General features: G+C 39.6%; 2 protein-coding genes across 2 annotated transcripts in view; both read left to right on the top strand.

Annotated features, from left to right (window-relative positions):
* LOC114250736 (rhodopsin, GQ-coupled) overlaps positions 1 to 7,152 on the top strand; it is a 53,911-nt gene extending 46,759 nt beyond the window's left edge. The window contains exons 6-7 of the mRNA XM_028184725.2: positions 1,487 to 1,675; positions 4,641 to 7,152. Coding sequence (XP_028040526.2) covers positions 1,487 to 1,675; positions 4,641 to 4,811 — 360 coding nt within the window. The 3' untranslated portion in view covers positions 4,812 to 7,152. The remainder of the gene's footprint in view (positions 1 to 1,486; positions 1,676 to 4,640) is intronic.
* Positions 7,153 to 10,901: 3,749 nt separating this feature from the next.
* On the top strand, positions 10,902 to 15,600 carry Arfip (ADP ribosylation factor interacting protein arfaptin). Its single transcript, XM_028184737.2, is given in 8 exon segments — positions 10,902 to 11,061; positions 11,491 to 11,621; positions 11,878 to 12,042; positions 12,169 to 12,337; positions 12,439 to 12,591; positions 13,326 to 13,415; positions 13,417 to 13,504; positions 13,824 to 15,600. Coding segments are annotated over 8 exon segments (1,044 nt in total). The 5' UTR covers positions 10,902 to 11,050; the 3' UTR covers positions 14,061 to 15,600.
* Positions 15,601 to 16,179: the final 579 nt, after the last annotated feature.

Below are 16,179 nucleotides of genomic sequence, written 5' to 3'. Positions count from 1 at the left end.
GTAAAAACTACTTATTTCTGTTTTCGTAAGTTTTATAATGTCTCTAATTAGTTTATATACTTTATTCATTGTTTGGTCTTGGAAAAATAGATTTCCCATACGCCCGCCTATCTTAAAGTAATATTAAAATGAATGTACAGGAACGAGTTGCATTATAAACATAAATACTGATTATAAATCAAAGCTATTACCGATGTACTAATCAATTAATCAAATACACTGAATACATAAAAGTCAATGACACAGAGAGACCGATTGTCAGCTGTTTACAGCTACAGAGCAATATACTCATCAGTATACTGAATAACGATATTAATCAATGAATTTTGCTGATATTATTAATATGGTCATTAAAATATGTAGCGGACCCCCCCCCCCCGGCTTCGCTTGGAAAGTAGCGCACGCGATCTAAAGAATTTTAGGTAATTTTGTTACACATTGGATTACATTATTGGAGTTTCAGTAAGGATCCCAATTTTTTTGAAAATATAATAAATATAGCCTATGTCACCCGGGGATAGCATAGCTTTTCAACAGTGAAAGATTTTTTTAAATCGGTTCAGTAGTTTCGGAGCCTATTCAATACAAACAAACAAACAAATCTTTCCTCTTTATAATATTAGTATAAATTAAATCTATGTACTTAATTTTACAAAGCGGAATGTTTATATGTTTGAAGCAGATGTTTGTTTGTATGAAGCAGAGAGCAAATGAAGAAACTCCTTATCTCGAGAAAATGCAATTTGTTTGAGTGAGACACCCTAGCTGATGATATATGCGTACCTACTATTATAGTAAACTCAATAAAAAAGTTATTTTTGTAGATAAGCTATTCTTCGAGATGATTACGTTTTCAAAATGCGTGTATTTTTTTATTGCCCTTGTAGACAAACGAGTACACGGCCCACCTGATGGTGAGTGGTCACCGTCGCCCATGATCTTCAACAATGCCAGGGGCAGATCCAAGCTGCTGCCTACCTAAAAGTCTGAGTATGTCGGAGTTGAACTTAACCGAGGCAGACGGGGGGTAAAAATCTCACCTCCCTACCGCCTAACAAGCGGTCACCGGCGCTACTAGCTTCTCTTGGTTGGCGAGCTACTCCAAGTCAGCAGAGGCACCGCCATCTCGTAGCACTTCGCTGGGTCGGAAAGTGCAGTTATCCATCACTGACTTACTATTTTTCAAAACGCGTATAAGTAGGTTTACGAGGTATTTTTTTATCTCGCTCATTGATTCCTAAATTGCCACAGAGAGTACCAAAATACTAAGGGGACCAGGATTCAGGAGAGATTTTTATCCCGATCCCGGCCTCTACAGCGACGCCTTCGTGCGGAAAGACAAGGACACTGTCCTTAAATGCCCCGTCATCTGCTGATGCCGCCACCTGAAGATGATGCTCTCGTAAAAATCGAGCATGACCTGCTACGATCCGTCGTGATACGCCATAGGTACTTATTTGTTACATAAAGTGGAGCATGGTTCCAGGTGACTTCGGCTCTGTACTTGTCGCTGGGCCCGCCCGCGTGGCCGCGGCTGGGTCTGCTAGGCGATCTGTCCGATATCCTGATGCTGCTCAACTACGTGCTCAATCCCATATTGTACGTGCACATGAGGCAACGTCGAAGAGTATCTCCCTCCACTCTGTGTCACAGCATCGCGCATTGTTTTAAGAGGGTTCGTATTTTGCCTATTTTAACAAAAAAAATCTCTTTAACCAAATGTATTATTTGTATTAATCTTATAGTTACTATCTTCTCCTTGAATTAGTTATTTCATAAATTATTAAACTAACAAATAGAATATAATCGATTACTTGGTGTCGTTCATCAATATTAGTCAGCGGGGTTTCTCACGAATTTCTTAATCTTTTGTCACGTGTTTTATTTCTGAAATATGGCATCATCTCACATAATCCTATCATATACCTATCGTGAAATCACTAGGTACCATCAAAAATAACAGATGAAGGCATGTGGCTGCAGTCTATGGACCCTGTCGGTACAGCTAAAGAATTGTCTTCTTACACCCCTCGAAATTTAACCATATGAAATAGGTAATCACTTGAAATTCCTGCATGTTTTGTTGCATGATAAGTGTGTGTTAAGCTTGTCGGCTTCGTCACTTTAAGATACCTGTGGTCCAGCCGACAAACGTAAATACAAATAGTAAAATTCATTCCGAGCTTCGCAACAATTTCCCTTGGATAAATAATTATTGTCACTGAACACGGCGTGGTTATGTCCTGTTTGAAATTACTTTCACTTTAAATTGTTCATTTCATTTCACTAACTTTATGTAGTGACAATCGCGATGAACATATCAGGCAGGCCCTTGTAACCTAATTGAACTAGAATTAGTGAAACATTAGTTGAGCTTCAGTTCAGAACTAACTACAATACAATCAACGGTCCAGTCTACAGCACTATACAACAACGGTTTGTTTCCTGCCTGAGATTGCAATTCGCTGTATGAGATCTCTCCTCCTCCTCGCGTCGTTTCCTCACTGCTGAGGGTCGTGACCATTATATGTCGACAGGATTTTGCTCCTTGTAATGTCCCGCCAGCGCCTCCGATCATTGGCCGCATGAAGGGCGTCGTGGAATGGAATCTCTATGTATGAGATCTAAACAGTATCATCATTTCCTAACATTACTGTTGGAATTAGACAAAATGTACCTGATAAGAAATCTTGGATGAGCGAGTTTTTTGCTTATCATTACTAGCTTTGACAATAGGTTGAAACCTATGAAGTTTGTATATTTTTCATCAATATGGACACGATATAATTACGAGTAATTATGGAATTAGAGTATTGTCGTGGTGGCAATAAAAGCAGCACAAACGACTGACAACATTAGTGACGTGTACGGAGTGAGCACTACGAACGAACGCGCGACTCGTTATTGGTTTGCTCGCTTCCGACATGGAAAATTTGATCTAAAAATGAACTCTATGATCATCCGAAAAATAAAGTCAACAACAACGAATTAAAGGCGACCGTGGAAGTTCCCTGCGAGATAAAATCAAAAATGAGGAGATTCGCTGGAAAACCATGGTACCGACTTAGCCCAAAGGATTGCGACATTGAGGTGGCAGTGGGCTCATTTCTCGTAGAACGGATGTCCGTTGGGGCCAGAAAGTACTTGAGCGGTGACCCCGTACTGGAAGACGTAGCGTGGGTAGACCTCCCACAAGATTGACTGACGATCTATCGAGGTTCACGGTGATCTGCTGGATGCAGGCAGCGCAGGACCGGTCTTTGTGGCGAGGCTTGGGGCAGGTCTATGTCCAGCAGTGGACGTCTCTGGGCTGATAAGAAAGTGGAAGTTAACGGTACTCAATCTACCGCTGAGCTAGCAGCAGCTTTCAGTGTTAGTGCCAAAATCATTTGGTCCATATGCGACAAATTCGCACGGAATGTACGGAAATTTGACTAGCGTGTGCCGTACGAACTGAGCGATTTCCAGCGTAACGAACACGTTAAGCTATGCCTTGAGTTGCTTAACATGAAGATATTTAAGAACCGCATTGTCACTTGCAATAAAAAAAAAATATTTTTATTAAGCAGTAATCATGTCGGTTAAACCCTGGTTCAACACCTAAGCATTGTCCCAAACCAAAACTTATCCCTAAAAAATCATGATCACTGTTTAGTGGGCTAGTGCCAATTCATTGCAACTTCTTACGAAATGGCACCAGCATTACTGCAGACGTGTACCTACTGCCAGGAACTGGACACAATCATGGTGAAGCCCTTGGATAATGGCTTGTATCCGCTACTCCTATACGACAACGTTCGGCCTCACACCTCAAACTTCTCCTTTTTTCATAATATAAACAAAATTTTGGGAGGGAATAAATTCAATACCCGAGAAGCAGCACAAAACACCTTTGAAGAGTTTGTTGGCTCCCGAACACTTAATCTCTTCAAAAAGGCCATTAAAAAACTACCACTGCGCTGGTAGAGATACATCAATACCACGGGTACATATTTTGATTGATAGAAATAAATATATATTTATAAAAAGATACTTTAATTTTGGGTATATAGACATCTACAACGTAAATTTTCCACCCACCTTGAGATATGAGTTCTAAGGACTCAGTATAGTTACAACGGCTACCCCGCCCTTCAAACCGAAACGCATGACTTCTCCACGGCAGAAATAGGTAGGATGGTGGTAGCTAATCGTTCGGAGCCTTTTTGCAAATTAAATTTTTTGCAATTTTGATATTTAATAAATGATGTGATTCCTTCGCCGTCGAAGTCAATCGTGAGCATAAATATGTTTAATATGTATTTCATTAGAAAAATTAGTACCAGCCTCGGAATTTAAATACGGAAACGACGCGACATTGGCGTCCACGGAGCTATGCCAGCCGCGATGTGCTTGGCCGGTAGTTCCGACTGGTATAGGTTCTGATCACTACCTTAAATTACGTGAACCGTGAAATGATGTACCTATCTTGTTATCGGTTTCTTTTCTGAATTTTGTTAGTATTTTTATATCATTAGACACGTGCCGATGTCACTACACTCAGAGCATTCTGTTTAGCACTAATCACTAATAATTGCACATGTTAGACAACAGGCCTTTTTAAAATGTTATGTCCTGAACTTTTCCTTTCTCTTATTCAGAGTCACAAGAGATCAACAGAGTCAGTGTCGATGAAAACATCGTGTTGCCCACAAGAGACGGTGATGGTGAGCGACAGTTCTGGCGCGGAGATGCGACCTCTGCGCGCGCACGCTGACAACATCGCGCCCCTGCTCACACCCACACCTCACATCATCAAACTAGAAGACTAGACGACCAGACCACCCAAAGAACAAATCATCTGACCTAAGCAACGATTACCTGTACATCTAGAAACTCTTATTATATCGACGCTTGAAAGGCAAACGTGACTAAGCGACAATAACTGCTTTATTTATTTATTCCATTCAATACAAAGTCAGGCTTACAGTTTGCACCAAAACGCAAGACTCGTTAACACAAAAAACATGATTAAAATTATTAAGTACTAACATATATTATAAATTATAACAGAATATAAATTATAAAAAATTATTATAACAGAAGCGTTACCAAAGCCACAAAGATCCGGCTCGTACAAACTCTTGTTTTCCCCATATTCCTATACGCTGCGGAGACATGGACTTTGCGGCAGGTCGAGAGAAAGAAGATTGATGCTCTGGAGTTGTGGTGCTGGAGACGAATGCTTGGTATTTCATGGACCGAACTTCGCACCAATATCTCCATTCTTCGAGAACTCGGCATTAAGCAGCGTCTTTCGGTGCTCGTGCATGGACGCATACTATCATTTTTTGGACATGTCTCCCGGCGAGGAAATGACTCCATAGAGCGCCTTGTCGTTCAGGGCAAAGTAGAAGGCACCAGACCGCGTGGAAGGGTGCCCATGCGATGGACCGACCAGATCAAGTCGGCAGTTGGCGGCTGTTTGCATGAGTGTACCAGGCTTTTTTTTTTTATAGCTTAGGTGGGTGGACGAGCTCACAGCCCACCTGGTGTTAAGTGGTAACTGGAGCCCATAGACATCCACAACGTAAATGCGCCACCCACCTTGAGATACAAGTTCTAAGGTCTCATTTATAGTAACGACGGCTGCCCCACCCTTCAAACCGAAACGCATGACTGCTTCACGGCAGAAATAGGCAGGGTGGTGGTACCCCCCGCGCGGACTCACAAGAGGTCCTACCACCAGTAAAACCGGCTCACCACAAACCGGGAGGAGTAGCGATTGCTCGTGAGGTGCATAACATCTGCCCACAACAATGATGCTGGATGACGACCACGACCGCTCTAACAAGAGTGATACGACATACGAATATTATGCTAAAAATAACATTATTTTGGAAAAAAATATTCCCCAACTATCGGCAAATACGTCAGCATCCTGGACTTCAGACAGAAATTCGTTTAACAACGCAATTGCCCTGGCCGTTGGAAAATTCCTAGCTCTATATCTCTTTATACATAAATGATATTCGATGCGCAAAAAAAATATATTTCTAGGTCTATTAAAATCATTTCAATCCTACAGCAAGATTCGTTAAAATAGATTTTTTTTCAGGTATTTCAACTCTAAATTAGTCTACTGTAAAGTTCACGCATTGTCGCTTAGTCACGTTTGCCTTTCAAGCGTCGATATGTATGTTAGGAATTTAATACAATTAGGTGATGACGTATAAGACTTAATTTCGTAAACTTAATTTGGTGTTACCTAGATACTAAGTCAGAAACGGATACGTACTCCAACCGCAATTTACGAGGGGAATATTTTTTGAACACTTAAATTTATGACTTCCGACCAGATTCTATAATATGTTGTAAAGTAATCTCCCCGCCGAGTTGTCGTGTCCGGCGCCATTGCATCCGTCACTCGGATTTCATTTTAAAATTATCTTTTTCCCATCACACATGTCTTAGTAGGTAAGTACTCCATCGCTTCGTGAATCTTTGAGTCATTAATGAATTTAACGCTAGCGATGAAATTGATAGCGTTAAGTTTCAAGATTGAGTGTTCGAAAAATTGTTTCTATGTTTTCACAAAGAACTGGATTTTTATTGGTATTTATAACATTTGTAAATAGACCAACCTCACAATATTTTATACGTAAGTAAATGCAAAAAATTCCCGCCTAATTCATTAAATTTACAGTTTAAGCATAGTCCACTTTTAATCAACAGAACTACCAAAGACAAATAAACAATGTAGGAAATTATATCTCTACAACGTTATCTTTATATATTGACTCAGTATTCTACCAGAAGAGTGCGTATATAATTGAACTCTAATGTAATTTTATTCTGAAATTGCATGTAACGTATTTATATTGAATACAAAATTTAATGTAAATAAATTATAAGCTAAGAAAATAATGATAATTAAAAATGTTATATAGATTATGAAACCCAATGTTCGTAGGTATTAATTAGTAGTAAGTATTAATTTGATTATCATAATTACATACATATGTATGTATGTATATGTTATAACTATCAGAAACTTTGAGCTACTGTTAAAATCATCAACTTATAGCTATCTGAAAGTAATGTGTTTTATGAATAACTGTAATCTATTTATAAATAAGAAACAAAAATAAACTTTTCTCAAATGTTTCAAAATCGACTTTCTTTTAATTTTTTGGTTTAGTAAAATTGTCTTTGGTAAGAACTGCAGAGTTGTAGAAAACAAAGGCATCAGCTCGCTGAGCTTCTCGCCGGATCTTCTCAGCGGGTCGCGATTCCGATTCATTCGTGAAGCAGCTTATCTTGAGTTGTTAGGTCTCCTTCGGAAGCGCTCGGGCAGTTGTTAGCAAATCCCACCCCTCCTGGTTGAGCCTTTGCTCGCCCACCTGTCCTGGTGAAGCTGGAAAGGCCTCCGGGCCACCAGTAATCCTTCAATCATCAAAAAAAAAGAAAACAAAAATTAATGGTCTAAGAAAAAACAAAAAAGAGAACGTAACATTTACAAAATGAATCATCAGGAATGAGTGACTGCGTTCAAATTTAGATCACTGAGCAAACAATAGTACTCATATGCCGATTATCAAACACTTCAATACCTTGGAAAAGTGGCCGCGATTGCTTATTCATTGTACCTGTCTTTAGTTTGTCCCTGCGAAATTGACTACCTTGTAGGTAATAAAAAGTTTTGCAGTACATTATGATTTTATTTACTTATTACTGAACACTGACCTGAGCTATACCTAATAAGGTTTTGAAATTAATTAATTTGTGCGGCGTTAAGAAATATTTGTGAAGTGTCCGAAAAGTGGCGTCAGGTCTAAAGTCGTGGCGGTCTCTAACACGATACGAGTAACATTACAAATAACTACGCAATGTAACAACACAGGACGGCAGCTGCCACCATCTGTCTTCGCCATAAAATATAGGTTTATGAAATATAAGAAAGCATGAACAAACTATCTTTATTTTTTATTTAAACATAGCAAATGTCCAATTACTTGTAAGTTTGGTGGACGAGCTTACCACCCTCCTGGCATAGAGGTTACAGCTGCCCATAGACATCACAACGTGAAGGTCGACCCATCTTGGAACGTAAGGTCCAACACTCTATTGTATAGTAGGCATAATGACTGTCCCACCCTTCGAAACTGGAGCGCTATACTGCTTTGCTAGAACTAGAAATGGACAAGGTTGAAGAAATGGACAAGATTACTTACTAGAAATGGACAAGATTGTGGTGTATCCCATGCCGGCTTATAATTGCCCTACCACCGTGATGCGTCGGTTGGCGATCGCAAACGGTAATACAAATAAGCCGTTGTGACCTGAACGATAAGACACCCAGTGCAGTGAGCCGGTGTTCGAATCCCGGAGGCCCTATTTTCCTAATGAAATAATTACTCAACTCCTGTTTACGAATGGCTTCGACGATAAAGAAATTAAAATAAAATTAAAAGCTGCGTAACCCACACAAATAAAAATTTGCGTAATTAACAGTATATAAAATTGAGACCTAGACCAAAAATCTCAGAAACCCAAAGTGGGCAGCATCATTCACGCTGTGATGTTTATTAGCTCCGGTGGCTATTTAACGCCATGTGGTCCATGAGCTCGATCACACTTTAACAAATAAAAAATATCGGCGAGAAACTTATCGGACTACCGCTATTGAGCAAATGACGCACCCAACACTGCGGGAATTTTACGGGTTGATTGAACTGGGCTTTGTCTGGCTGCTGCAAGAATTATTGTAAAACTAGGAGCGTCCGACGGCACCGAGAGTAGGTCAGGAAGAGGCATCCAATTTACAGAAAAAAAAGGCTGAAGACAACACCCCGCAATCAGGCGTAATGAGTATTGTACGAGTAAGTTAGTTTCGGACCTAGGTATTGTAGGTATTTAGTACATTTCGGAAACTATTTAGTTTATTCGAATACTGAGTCTATTGACTATCTCGAAAACAAAGGCAGCAACAGCATCAACAGATCATCAGCTTAATGGCCTCATCATTCTCTTTTACCATAATGGTTTCTCCTGCGCTGTCTGCATCCAGGTCATTCTTGCCACTTCCAACAGGTCGCCGATCACTCTTATGGGTGCCGCACGGTGCGTCTTCCAGTGTGCAGTCACAGCTCGAGAACCTTTTGTCCCCAGCCGGTGTCTCCTCTACGAACAATGTGCCCACTCCAATGCCACTTCGACTTAGCAATTCTTCGAGTTATGTCGTTCACCGTGATTCTCCTACGAATACCGTCATTTCTGATTCTATTGGCTGGCAACTGCTCAAAAACTATCGTCTTCAAATAAGCGGTGTTGCGCAGCTTCCCGAAGGCTGTCTCGAGTAGGATTCGACGCATGACGATCATTATTGAAACGTGACTGACACAACTGGACAGTTTACACAAAGTAAACTTACCTACTCGTTAAAAAACTTCCACGCCTTTTTTACTTGGGCTTCAGAGTATGATCTCAGGGTCAGAATAGAGTTAGAGCTGATTAAAATATACTTCACAACTTCTTATCCAATCGGGACGGTTTTGAAGTTTGAGCTGAGACCGCTTAGATGTTTTGAGTTTTGGTGTTATTGCATTGAGCGTAGACATCATCAACTAGGGTCTTTCCAGTTTGATATTCTAATTCGATTTCACTCTTACCGATCCGAAGATCACCGATGTCTGCAAAGCCGAATGATTACAGATACATCATTGAACATCTGCGTTTTTGTGGAAAAAATTAAGTTTTTAGTCATTTTTGGTTCACCATCAGGGTTTATCCAGGTGAACATCCCGCAATCGCATTTTCTGAAGAAGGAATTCATCATTTAATTATAATGTTATGGGTCGTTTCTCATGAATGTGTCTTGTCATTAAAAATAATATAATACGTATGCTTGGTCTTGCGTAATAGGTAATTTAATACCACAGATTCACATATACTTATATTGTTTGTTTTATAAATCGCCGGGTGAACGAGCTTACTATCTCGTCGGCTCTCGGCTATCGGAAGCGGAACCTACAGACATCAACAACTTAAATGCTGCCACTCACCTTGGAACAGTGACAATATGTTCTATGTACATTTAATACATTTGCTGCCTGACCCTGCGAGCTGGAACGAAATACTCCTTCGGGCTGAAAATTAGTAGAGTACCTAATGAGTTAGTAGGTAGTGCTAGCCCCATGCGGACTCATAAGACTTTCTACCAGTAATTACGCAAACCATGTGGGTATTTTGCCGATTTGATTTTTACTACATGACGCTATTTCTCCACCGTGGAACTCTATCTTGAACAGGCCAACAGCCTAGTCCAAGCGCTAAATAAAAGTATACCGAGCGCCTTATCGTTTAGCGTACGACGTCATCAAAACGACCAACGGTTGTGTATTCATAATTTATAGTTAAATGACTAGGTGTTTCGTTAAAGTTTATGGAAATTATAGTAGTCTGTGCTCCCAAATTATGGACGAGAACGCCAAATGAGAACGCCAGAAAATAAGTTATATGAATTATCTTATTAGTTTAGTTCTTCTATAGGATAATTTGTACATATATGAATAGTAGCTTACTATTTATCATCTGTGTAAAGTTTGGTAAAACAAAATAAAATCACAAGCACATTAATTATCGCGCTCCAGCATATTAAATTCCAAGTCCATTCCCATCTTTTTACTGTCATCTCATTTCCTTAAATTTCATCTCTTAATCAATTTCTAATAAATCAACTTCTGTCACTCCGGCCTAAAGTTTTTTATTATATAGCATGTACCAAGTGTGTTGTAATAAAATATAATTGATTAAAAGAATAGAATCCAGGCTAGGTATTCAGTAAAAAAACTTATATCACAGCTGTCAAAACGAAGTCTTAGTTGTCAAACTCAAATGTTAGCATAGCGTCGATTCTCAAATATATTAAGTGTATAATCTATGGCGTCGATCGTTGAAGTATTCCAAAGTAGTTGAAAATGAATAGTTCGCTTTTGAATGAATTATAATTAAATAATTGTAATTTCTGTTAATTCTTATTTGCTTGTAGCAAAGGCTGTAAATATACAAGATGTCCAAATGGTGAGTGCAAAGTTGTGACTCATATAAATTGACATTGTGCTATAGTTATGCATTCGATACATTTACGACCCATTCGCGTCAATTTGCCGGCATCAGATCCAGCAATTGATTTAATTGTGATTGGCACAGCTTTTTTAATTGGTTCAAAACTGAAACAATGAAATAGTGTAAAGGTCATTTAACCAGTAAACTTACGTGTACACTGATCGCACTAGTAAGCTCAATAAAAATGTTTAAAAAACTAAACGGTATAAATTGCGTTTGAATAAGTAAAGACGACGAATAAAAAAATCAAAAGACTCACGTCAGTTTCTAACTGCGTTAAAATAACCAGTAATAATAATCGTACAGCAATAAGTTTTTATAACTACTAAAAAATAAGTCAAAATTTAAAAGATTAATTAAAATACATTTATTTATTACAAACAGGCAATCAGAACGCAGTATCCATGAAATGCTGAAGGACACTCCTCCAATAAGGGAGTCCAGTGACTCCATCACATCTGGAACAGAACCCAAGTTTCCTACTTCAAGATCTATGCCTTTTCCACCTGCATATGGTAAAAAGTTGATTATTTCTCTTCACCAGCATAGGAGTAACCAATTTTTGTTGCTTTCACTATTTTGCTTTACTATTTATAGTATATTTCTGGATGAGACTACAGGCTACCTTGAGAGGGGATCAACTATCAATCAAATTGTTTATAGATTGCGAAAATAAGTAAGCTGTAATCTTATAAAAAAGCTGTTTGTAGCTTTAACATAAACACATTCTAATGTTTTGTCTAATGAGATAAAATTGCATTTGGTTTTCAGTACCACCAGAAGTGTCACATAATGGTTCTGCAGGCACAAGTACACTACTTCGAACTGGATCAACCAAGCTGGAGTCCATACGTAATTGGGGAGTCTCCACCTACAAGTGTACCAAACAATTGTTGTATGAGAAACTTGGAAAAAGTTCAAGAACTGTTGATACAGGTATACCTACAAATGTACATACATTTAAGATATAAAATATGTGTTACTATGAAATATAAATTATACCAAAATATTTGAAATTTGTTGATTGCTGGTAGAAGTGATAGACGCTTGTGTTTTGGACAGAGCTGGAGGCCCAGATTGAGATGGTTCGTGAAACGCAACGCAAGTACAGTGCAGTTCTACGTTTGAGCTCATCTCTGGCAGGGCAGCTTGCTCTCGCCTTTGACACTCAACGTGCGCTGGGTGAAGCATTTGCTGACCTCGCACAGAAATCACCGGAACTGCAGAACCAGTAAGTTCTCTAATTAATTGCTCAGTCTCTGGTAACCACTTAACAGTAATTGGGCTGTGAACAGGCAAAAACAAGATACTTAAAATTATAATTATTTTCAGATTTCTCTACAATGCAGATACTCAACGTTCATTGACCCGCAACGGTGAAGTATTGCTGGCTGCATTACATTTCTTCAATAATTCCTTGAACACTCTCACCAATAAAACTATTGAGGATACATTATTGACAATAAGACAGTATGAATCGGCAAGGTAAGCAATTAAATATTCAATACTTTTAAACCAATCAATAGCTATATTTAGCATTTATTAATAAAACTCGAGTGTTGATAGTCAATCAAGACTAAGGTACAGTCATAGTAGGTTAGGTGGCCGCGGCGAAAAGTGATTCTAGCGCCACTCACCGGCGTGAGTGGGGTCACGAACTGCAACACTCGCCACTTGAAGTCGTCGTGGCCTAAAGGATAAGACGTCCGGTGCATTCGTGTTGAAGCGATGCACCGGTGTTCGAATCCCGCAGGCGGGTACCAATTTTTCTAATGAAATATGTACTCAACAAATGTTCACGATTGACTTCCACGGTGAAGGAATAACATCGTGTAATAAAAATCAAAAACCCGCAAAATTATAATTTGCGTAATTACTGGTGGTAGGACCTCTTGTGAGTCCGCGCGGATAGGTACCACCGCCCTGCTTATTTCTGCCGTGAAGCAGTAATGCGTTTCGGTTTGAAGGGTGGGGTAGCCGTTGTAACTATACTGAGACTTTAGAACTTGTATCTCAAGGTGGGTGGCGCGTCTACGTTGTAGATGTCTATGGGCTCCAGTAACCACTTAATATCAGGTGGGCTGTGAGCTCGTCCACCCATCTAAGCAATAAAAATAAAATAAAAAAAAAACTCACTGCGAGAGAGTGTTCATTATAGATGTGATAGTTCAAGAATACTGTTCTCGTGTGTGAGTAATGTGAGATGACATGTCCGCCAGGGTGGAGTACGACGCGTACCGCAGCGAGCTGGAGGCGGCGGGGGGCGGCGCGGGGGGGCCGGGCGGCGCGGGGGGGGCCGGGCGGCGCGGGGGAGGCGGCCGTGCGCGCGCACCGCCAGCTGTACGAGCGGCTGCGCTCCGACTGCGCCGTCAAGCTGCAGCTGCTGCACGACAACAGGGTGAGCGCCGCCGTCGCTGTGCCTCTGTGGAATCGCACGCCCGTCTACGAAACTACTACCTTTTAGAATATACGATTTAATCTGAGTTTTGATGTCTGAAATTTCTTCACGTCAGTAACGGAGACTATCGCACTCTGCTACAGGGAGCAGTTTCATTAACAATCACCCACATTAAAATACAGAGTGTGCTCTCAAACCAATTATTAATTTCTCTAGATCGAGCGTTATTTAAATGACTTTAATTTACTTTTAAATTTAGTGTTACGAGTGCTTGTAAGGACGTTAAGTGGAAATATTGAATTTTAGCTTTGCCTCGCAGGTGAAAGTAATGAACAAGCAGCTGCTGCTGTTCCACAATGCCGTGTCCGCGTACTTCAGCGGGAACAACGTTGCGCTGGAGGCGGCCGTGCGGCACTTCAACATCCGCGCGCCCGCCGCGCCCCCGCCCGGCCCCCCGCCTGGCCCCCTGGCGCGCGCCGCTCCCCCGCCCGGCCCCCTGGCGCCTGCCGCGCCCCCTCCGCCCGGCCCCCCGCACCCCCCCGACCACGCCGCATAGCTCCTGCCACTGTATTAGTATCCCGCACCTCAATAACACTTTACTGATGGTGAAAGTGCTTCAACCTGAAAACACCTATATTGGATTTCCACATGTTGCAAGATGACCAATTCAAGAGCCACATGACTCAGCATGGATAACGCTGCGGTGCCTATCTCTATTCTCACAGTCTCACACGGCTCTTATTGAACTAGGACCGAAAAAAAAAAAATGACCAGAAAAAGCTTTGGTTTGAATAAGCATTGGTCTCAGGCTGAAGTTGTTCAAATATTCTTTCAAGATAACCAGATTATTAGTTTTAAGAAAAAAAATCTTCATTTTACATTGCATTATTTCATACTTTTATTTATACTCTACTCGTGAATTCTTATTTATAAAAAAATTTACTTATTTAATGTATTACGTATAACTACTATTTAGTACCAATTCGTTTTCATCCAAATTGAAATACATTGAAGCTTCCAACAATAAGCAAACGCTAAATGCCTTACGTAGTAATAATTAGCTCAATAATTATCCTTCCATTAATCGCTTATAGCTTTGACTTTGACAATTCATTAATAAATGGACTAATGATATCCTCTGACTCCACACTTGCAGGTTTTATTGATTATCTCTGTATAAATACAGTGTGCTTCGTATATGGTTACCAACTATTTAAACGTAGCTTCATTACGTCCTCACATACAACATCTAAAACTGTGACTCCATAAATATACAGGATTTTTCGTCCAATAAAAAATCATGATTGATCTAAATTGTTATTCATTTTATGTAAAGTAGTGCTTCTTAAAATAGATAGATATAGTAAAAAAAATCATGAAAAAGTGGAATGTAAATAGGATTGGATGTAAGAACGGACGTCGGCGGCAAGAGCGCAGGGTGGTTTCCGAAAAACGCACTACCTAAATAGGAAAGTCGCAAAGCAAAATTTTTTTGCTGCTGTGTGCAGAAGTTGAAATGTGAGATTGATGATCATTTACTGGGGAGTGTTGGAAGTGTTTGTTATTTGCATCATTATTTTGCTGTAATACTGCAATAAAATGAAACTAGCTGACAACTTTACTGTTGGTAATTTAAAAGTAAATATTATTTTGCATTGATTTCGTTATCCTACTTTTATCAATAAAGATAAAGGTATAAATATAAAAAGTACTGCAATAAACTAAAAACATAAATATGGAAAAAAATTTAGTCTAGCATCACTGAGCCATGAAAATAAATGCTTTTATAACATAAAAATTCAGTATTAAATTATGAAATTATAGGTCTTATTTATAATGTCTATGCCTAAAATTTTAAGAGATCAAAAGCTGTGTTAAGATTTATTGTTTGTTGGTTTTGTAATAAAATGTATGAATTTATAATTAGAAGAAAGAATGTAAGTACATAGCTAGTCAAACATTTAGTTTAATGTATTCTATTATCTTGAATAATATATAATTTTAGAATGAATATTGTACACTAATTTTAATGATAAGTCCCACTATGTGTTTCTCATATTTTTTATTGAGTATAAAATAGACCATTTGCATTTAAATAGTAATTTTATTTAATTTGTGCAGTTATTTAAAATTGTTCTCTTGGCACCTCTTGTTCCACTTGCAGTTGCCGCAAAGCAATGCTGTTTATTTGTTAAATTTCAAAAAATTTTGAATAAAAGAGCAAAAAAGATACACTGCTAGTAGTAGACATGTGCTTTTGCTGTTAAATGGAATAAGAACTAATGGGTGAGAAGATAATATAATGTCAACTCACAGATTTACTTTACATAATTTGATGATCACGGATCGTTTGGAACCTCTGGGTCTGCGGAGGGATTTCGGTTCCCTCTGTATTTTGTACCGTATGTTCCATGGGGAGTGCTGTGAGGAGTTGTTCGAGATGATACCGGCATCTCGTTGTTACCATCGCACCGCCCGCCACCGGAGTAGAGTTCATCCATACTACCTGGAGCCACTGCGGTCATCCACAGTGCGTTTCCAGAGATCTTTTTTGCCACGTACCATCCGGCTATGGAATGAGCTCCCCTCCACGGTGTTTCCCGAGCGCTATAACATGTCCTTCTTCAAACGAGGCTTGTGGAGAGTATTAAGGGGCTTGGCTCTGCCCCTGGCAT

The sequence above is a fragment of the Bombyx mandarina genome, chromosome 07, assembly GCF_030267445.1.
Source record: "Bombyx mandarina strain Sakado chromosome 07, ASM3026744v2".
NCBI lineage: Eukaryota > Metazoa > Arthropoda > Insecta > Lepidoptera > Bombycidae > Bombyx > Bombyx mandarina.
The sequence above is the reverse complement of the archived record's forward strand: the minus strand, read 5'-3'. Positions and strand labels throughout refer to the sequence as shown.